Source organism: Camelus bactrianus, chromosome 13 (genome assembly GCF_048773025.1).
Source record: "Camelus bactrianus isolate YW-2024 breed Bactrian camel chromosome 13, ASM4877302v1, whole genome shotgun sequence".
NCBI classification, from domain to species: Eukaryota; Metazoa; Chordata; class Mammalia; order Artiodactyla; family Camelidae; genus Camelus; species Camelus bactrianus.
In genome coordinates this window covers 22,767,006-22,775,045 of record NC_133551.1, presented here as the reverse complement: position 1 = coordinate 22,775,045, position 8,040 = coordinate 22,767,006, and the positions used below count along the sequence as shown (strand labels likewise).

Genomic DNA, 8,040 nt, shown 5'->3' with positions numbered 1-8,040 from the left:
CTTGGGCAATGTTTATTGCCTAGCCTGGATCCTTGCCTCTTGTCCCTTTCTATCAGAACCTGGATTTTGTTTGGGTATTTCCTCCTCTCTCATGTAGTCATGTGTTTTGGGAGAAGCTGACCTCAAACCCAGCACTAAGGGTGGGTCCGATTGGCTGAAATATCATAAATATAAAGGTTAATAATTAACCTTCTTAATATTTGGTTCAGTGATAGACATGTGACTCAGCTGTGAATGACTGAAACCAGTGAAACCAGAGGCAAGGTCTGATGGGTGAGGGTGGGAGAGGGCTTCTGAGGAGCATTCCTGAGAGAGAGTTGTAAGATGATATATTTCCCTACTTCTCTGAATCTTGTTGTATCTGGATGTGATGCATGGAACAGCTGCAGCCATTTTGGTACCATCCTGAGGATGATGCTGACACTGAGAAAGGTACAGAGGAATTGGAAAGAACCTGGGTCTTTGATGGCAGTGATAAGCCACTGAATCAACTACCTCTAGACTTCTTCCTTTGTGAGACAGTAAATTTTCCTATTATTATACTACTGGGTTCCTTTTACTGCCAGCCAAATGGACTGTAACTGATAAAACTGTCCAAGGGGATTTTGAGCCTTGGTTGATTCAGTGGCTGAAATAGCGTTTCTAGTGCCAGAACTTAAAATAATATGGGCTTTAACTATTCTATCACAGATGAAAGCAGTATGAGACAGCTTAGTTTGAGTATATGCCATTCTGAGCAAGAATCAAAGCTAGTCTCTGTGATCTGGGGTGATCCAGCAAACTTCAGTGTCACTTATTAAATTGGGCTAAAAGTGCCTCTATTTCTCAGGAGAGCTTTCAGGATAAATTAAATTATATAGTTTTAAAGTACTTTTAGAAGAAAGATATGTCATGAATTCAAATAATGATAGCCCTTTCTGACATGTCTTTATATCCACACAGGAACAAAGGCTTATAACATTTCCTCTCCTGTGTCTACAGGGTAATCATGCTTGCATGCTACTATAATTTCAGTGATAATAATGAAACAATATTTAAGGATGTAATAGAAAAAAATCTTTTCAGAGATGTTCTCCCCAGATCCATTTAAATTACACTCAGACCGAATACCCACACATATGTAACACATAAAGCACTAAGGATTTCAGTGCTAGACTTCTGACATACCAGTTGAGTCCTCATTCTATGACATCATGCAAAATCCACAGAATGTTTTTGAAGCGAGTTTGAAGAAGTTAAAAATTCAGTTATTTTAAGAGGAGAAACATGCTGTGCTTATGGATAAGATTCAAATTGAGACACACTAAATTTTCACAAGTAGGAAAATGAATGAATACATTGAAATATTATATAGCAGTGAAAACTAAAAATCAGAATCTACATACATTCACATAATAGATTACACATGTATAACTATGAACAGAAAAAAACAGATTGCAGAATATGTGCAACAGAAGTATTTTAATATAAAGTATATATATAAAGTATAGATTACTCTCTAGGGACACATACATTTACATAGTAAGTATTTAAAAACTTATGGTGATGATAATTATTGCATTTAGGATAATTGTTACCTCTGTGTAGTAGGAAAGGGAATGTGATTGGAAGGAGAGGCTTATGGTACTTTATGCTTTAAGTTATATTGGAAATATTTTATTTCTTATGTTGAATAACAAGTTCATGAATCTTCACTCTATTATTTTTATAACTTTTTATCTGAAATTGTATAATATTTAAAAAGAAAACAAAGTTAAAAATCTCAATTTTCTCTCCAGTGAGGGTGCTGACAAATTTCCCAGCTATGTGAGGATGAGATTCCACTCTCAATCTGGGAGATTTTAGATTCCCCGTTCATTTTAATGTTTCCTAATTATATAGGGGTGGAAGCTCCTTAGTACCTATGTGAAAGAGCTAGACAAATGTGTGAGTTTAATCAGATTATCTGGCTGGTATATATCCTAACGGATTATTTTCCTTTTAATACACTTCTGGTTACTAGACAGTGCCTGAGCAGGCAGGCGACACTGTTTGGATTCTCTTCTCCCTGCAAGGTAATTAAAATCATCTTTATCTTTTGCTACTTTTAGCCCATTGTCCCATGCATCTTGCAATAACTTCTCTTTTAAACTGTGCACCCCATACCTCTCCTCCATGGGAATTATATTTATATTTATTTGTGTGATTATTTTGTCAATGTCTGTCTTCCAGACAAGATTGCAAGCCCCAGAAAGGCAGAGATTATCAGTTTTGCTCACTATTATATTCCCAGAGCTTAGTAAAAGTGTCTGGCCCCAAATAAGTGTTCAATATATTCTGGCTGAATAGCTTGAATAAAATTGAATTGCATCACTTTTTCTTTCTCACCATAGCCTACTGACATCAAGACCTTCTCAAATTTTCCCCAGTGATATGAGAAAATGGCTTACTGTCTTCCTTTCCACCAAATCCCTCTGCTTTGTTTTTCTTGATTATTCTTATCACTCCTTGACTATTTTATTTTAGATTTCCCCAAACGAAAGCCTGACTTAGGTACAGATGATACCAGGAAACATGAGGAAAAAATGGGAAGAGAGAGGCAGCAAAGAGGAAAAGCTAGTGAGGGAGACTGGAGCGAGATCTGGAACTGAGAGAAGGGGGCCCGGAAATTCACACCTGCCACGACTGGCTGGCCCTCAGACCCTGTTATAACCTGAAGGAGAGAATTTGGAGGGATACTGGTAATGAAGCCAGTCAAGTCAGCTGGCCCCTCCCTCATTGCTCACGTAGGTTCTGGAGACGTGGTGTGGCATAGTGGTTGAGGTCTAGACTATGGCATCGGTACCCAGATGCTTGAACCCTTCCTCTCCTGCTGTACCACTTGAGATGCTTTGGGTTGCAAGAAATGGAAAAGCTGACTCTCAAAAGTGTGATGAGAGAAACGACCTTTGTTTTTCTGAGTTGCTACCAAGGCATTTTACACCGTGATAGTCCTGCTCACACTTAGAGTCTGGACATTTAGATAAGGACTCGAGTTTAGGGTTTTCTACATAAGTTCCCACTCTGCTTTTCCCAAGGCACCTTTTAAAATAACCACTTAGAGATAAGCCATGGAAAAGTTAGTGACCCACTCCAACCACCCTGTAAGTGACAGGTGCTTGCTACCCTGCTCTTTATCTCCTGCTTGCTCGTGACCTGGGGTGGAACACTGCCGTCCACCCTTGCCCCTTGCCCGCTTCTGGGATCTGTAAGTACTAAATCTTGTGATTCTACATTCTTTGTGAGGGTGTGTTGAAACTGAGCTTTCAATCAAAATGACCTGGTAGGTTTCACTTGTGCAAAGTGGCAGCTCAGATGCTGAGGGAGCTGCCTGCTGACCCCATGTGGGTGGCTTGTGCCCCCTCATTCAGCACCATAATCTGCATTTTCTTAATTCAATACAACAGCTCCACTTCTCAACACAACAAGCTTAAACAAAAAGAAAATGTACTGACATAACTGGAAAGTCAAAGTAGGGTGGCCTTCAGGTTTGGCTTAATCCAGTGGCTCTGGCTTTTTTCCCCCATATTTCCCCCCCTCAGGAGGTCAATGTATTTTCCTTTTGCTTTTTCACCAGGCTGGTTCCCCACTCAGTGACTGTGTATACACCAGACTTCTATCTTTTCCGAGAGAACTCAGATTTTGCCAAGCATTTATTTTTCTATATACAGGGAAGTTTGACTCTCCAGAGCCCAAAGGGGAATATTAATTAGCCAAATCAAACATGGTAATTCTGTTCTTGCTTAAGACTGGTCTAGTCATGGGCATGTGATGTAACCATGTCCAGTGAGAACTAAGGAATCTACCTGTGATACCCAGAACAGTGATACCCAGAATAGTTCAGACATCATAAGGAGACACATGCAAGTATAAAATCAACATGCTAAGAGAAGAATGGTAGGAAAACCCTGTTTTTTTTTTCCAGGACATGGCTTAGCCATGAAATTAACTCAAAGCTCTCTATTTACCTATAGGCCTTCTGTTTGTATCACAACAAGTTTTCCTAATTTGTAAGCCAGTCTTAGTTGGGTAACCTGTTTGTTGCCAAAAATTGTCCTGATACCATGGCAAAAACCTCCTCTAGTTCCAAGCTTATGATCAGAGAAAGAGGGAGCATCTCTTACAAGGGCTGCCTCTTACAAGTCAGGAGATTCTTTTGCAGGAACCCCAAGTCAACCTCATCTGTGTCTCACTGGCCCAGATGAGATCATATTCCTATTCTTGAACTAGTCCTTGTGTTCGAGGCAACACCATGTGCTAATTGTCATGGGCCTGGTACCAATTACTGTGTTGCGGGGCAAGGGGAGGGGGGATGGAGTTATCTTTAGATGCATCAGAAGCATTTTCTGAAGTGCGAGCTGGAATACAATGGAGTAGTGTTAGAAAGAGGACAGTGATGATGGATGCTTGGTAGGCCGATCATGTCTCTCCCGGAGACAACTTGCAAACTGCATCTGTGAAATTGCACCATCTTCATAGGGTTGCATGCCTTAAGTGAAATAATACTCTTCCTGGCATTTGGAAAAGTACTCGACAAGTGTTGGTTATGATTGTTGATGATATTCAGAAATCCTAGCCCCTTGCCTAGTCCTACAGAACATACTCAAGTAGTATCTTATCCCATGTTATAGTTCAGCGATTTTAATAGCAAGGAATAAAGTTACTTATTTGGCATTTCTTAAGAAAAAGAGGATTTAACTAAAGGATACAGATAAATTGAAAAGTTCTGCCTCTCTATTTGCATTTTTGCTTTAACAATACTAATTCTCCTTGAGGCACTACAAATGTCTCTTATTGAGTAAAGACAAGGACACAACAAGGAAGTGCAGGGATAAAGCCATCAGTGTATTTGCAATATATCATCCTTGCCAAGGATATCCTTAATATAAACAGTTGAAAAAGCATTTAGTTGGTTTGGTTGTCATTTTGAGCCATGTCATATGTTACTGACATGTTACTGACTGCCCTTAGTTAGATGTCCAGCCCGGCACAATCAGCTATAGATTTGAACCAGAGGGTCGACATACCGGGTGTGTTCAGTGGGATTATGGGTGGTGCAGTAGGCAAGACAGTTATTCTGAGGCTTTCCCAGGCCATAACATCTTCATTGTGATCACTGTCCATACTATTCCCTACACTTAGGTACTGCTCTATCCACCTTGGTGTATGCCCTCCTTTCCTACTTTTCCGCATTTGTCAACTTTGTTCACTCATTCTAGTAACTCATCTGCCTTTATTCCCAACTGTTAAAAAAAAAAAAAAACGTTGGTTCTTTGCATAGATTCTGGAATAGTAGGAAATACAGGTATTCTGACAGGATAGTGGAGGTGATATTTTAAACTGGGATTTTCAATGCCCTTCATATCTAACGGCATATCCATGCATAGAGTGACCCAGCTATCTGACATGGTGGGGAGGGAGGGTTGAGAGTGTTGGATTAGAACTGGGCATTTTGTTTAATGAACCCTGAATTTATAATGCTTTACAATCAATGTTATTTGAAGATGCAATTATACTGAAGTTGCATTGAATGCTAAACTTAATTTAGAACCACACGATTCCATGGAGTGGTCTCCACATTAAATCTCTTCCATGCTGTCTTTATTGAACTCAGTTACTCATCTAGATTGCTCCTGGAGTCCTTGGAAATGTGTGTCCATTGTATGGGCCCTTATAAGTCGTTTATTGAATGTTTACTGCTGTGTTACAGAGGGTTTGATAGTGGGAGTTGGGATTAAGTTTTACTTATGTAGCTTACTGAGAGCCAGTTTTCTTTATTTTATAATACACCTCAACTTTGGCATATGAGGGAGTTAGTAGCTTACATCTTTTAAGGCTAAAAATATTAAAAATTTTTTTTCTTATAAAAATAATACACATTCATCATAAGACTTTGGAAAATTTGGAGAGTAATAAATAAAAAATGGAAGTTATCACTGATACCATTCTTACATTTTATCTTAGAAAATCTCTGTTTGTATGTGTATAAAAGCCAAGATGTTATGGGGGAGGATATAGCTCAAGTGGTAGAGCGCATGCTTAGCATATATAAGGTCCTGGGTTCAATCCCCAGTACCTCCTCTAAAAATAAATGAGTAAACCTAATTACTTTCCCTGTCATAAATAAATGAAAATAAATTAAAAAAAAAGCCAAGATGTTTAAAAATCTTTTAAGCTATTTATGTTAATTTTAATATATATGACGTTTAAGGTATAGATATCTTTAACATATATATCTATCATGCAGAGCTACATCTTTAAGGTTGATCTGTGTGTATATGTATATAAATCTCATAAAATGTGGTAAAACAGTTTGGCTTTTATTTACATTTGGTTAGGTTAGCCAGGCAATCTTTCATTATTAGATACTTTATTAGATTTTTATATATATGATATTGTTTTCAAAAAAGAAATTAAGTTGAACTTTACATATATCATATAATTACATACAATATGTTTGTTTAAATGACTAAGTTATGTCTTTTACACAGATATTAAACCTAAGAAAAACAAATTTCCTTACAGTAGGGTTTCTGTTTAGTGGACAGAACTCTGTGTTTTCTTTTGTTTTGAATACTTACCTGGTTTGAAGCTAAGTATTGGTTCTCTGGTTTTGCCTGGGGTTGTTTGATGTTGACTTGGAGAACTGCTTGCCTGGGGCCTTCCTAAACCCACATTGAAACCTTTTCCTCATCTGGTGACCTTATGTCAGAAAAGTTCTGTGAACTTGAATCACATTTGCTCCCTTGCACAATGTTACGCTGCTATCTGGGGAGCTCCTGTAAACATACATTTATAAGCATAAGGATAGTAAATAGATTGTGGAGGAGTCCCTTGGTACACTAAGGAGGAAATATTTTTAACACTATATAGCTCCTAAGTCTAACACTGCCAAGAATCTGAAGCCCCAAATCCCTAGCCTGTGTAAATGTGTAATTATGTGTGAAACTAGATTCTTTTTTTTTTGAGTCAAAACAGTTTGGTCCCCATCACCTGTAGGTAATTAGCTGGGATTACAGGGTGTATCTGGCCATCCTTTTAGAAATCAGTCTCTGTTATGCAGAACAAAGAAGTTTTCTGAGCCTGGAAACCACCCCCTCCTAACCTCGGTGAAAGCAGTAGCATTCACAGCAGCTCTGCTTTGATTAAAAATTAATGGTGATGTGGGCACTGGGAATTAATTATGAGCTGTGAAACCTAAGTCTGGTACGTTTAAGAAAAAAATGAAAACTATGACTTCTCAAAATAGGCTATGTTCAATGCATTTTGGCTGTTCCCTTCAAACAAAACAAAACAAAACAAAAAAAAAAGGTTTAATTGATTTCAATAGCTTTTTTCTGTTAAAGAACCAGCAATGCTAACCGCGTGTTTTGGTCTTCTATGATTGAAAAAAAAAAGTCTCAAATAGTATTTCCTTCCAAATAATTATTTCTAGTAACACTAGTAATGCATTCTTAATTTTTGCTGGCAGTTTGAGTACAAGAATGTTTATATCTTACTGAAGGCTTAGAACAATGGCAATGAAATCAGAAGAGATTTGTTATTTGCTGTTCTCTGTTTCTTGTTTAATATTTGTTTCAGTGAATTATTTGAATAAGTGAAATATATTTTGCCTGAAATATTTTAGTATGAAGGACCAGATGCTTGGGAAGATATAAAACAATCCTTTCGCCTTGGGAATTTTTTCTCCCATTTTTCATGATTTGGTATTTGGTGCTTTTCCAAGGTATTCTAGATACTTAATGAGGTCTGAGAAGGATGAGATGACAGGCTTATAGGAACTGCTAATTTTTACAAATGGCTTCCTTCAGGAGTTGCTCTCAAGATTTCACTACCCTATGTTTTGGAAGCAAAATCTTGATGTAAGGGACTTGTATCCTGAAATATTTGTGAGGTACATTTTTTCCTCCATCCCTCCCCTGTTTGCCTTCCTCTCTTCCTCTTCCTACCCTTCCTTCCTTCTTTCGCTTTTCTTTCCTCATTTTTTTCCTTCCCTCCTTCTGTTTTCCTTCCTTCTCCTTT

General features: G+C 38.0%; 1 protein-coding gene across 20 annotated transcripts in view; it reads left to right on the top strand.

The window, feature by feature from the left end:
* Positions 1-227: 227 nt before the first annotated feature.
* Positions 228-8,040, top strand: part of ST6GALNAC3 (ST6 N-acetylgalactosaminide alpha-2,6-sialyltransferase 3) — a 561,430-nt gene continuing 553,617 nt past the window's right edge. For 11 of the 20 annotated variants that reach the window (XM_074376216.1, XM_074376205.1, XM_074376214.1 and 8 more), the window contains exon 1: positions 229-432. In XM_074376216.1, coding sequence (XP_074232317.1) covers positions 325-432 — 108 coding nt within the window. In that variant the 5' untranslated portion in view covers positions 229-324. Of the gene's footprint in view, positions 433-2,002; positions 2,055-8,040 lie in introns of all 20 variants that reach the window. The other 9 variants (XM_074376207.1, XM_074376206.1, XM_074376208.1 and 6 more) reach the window with 2 other exon arrangements.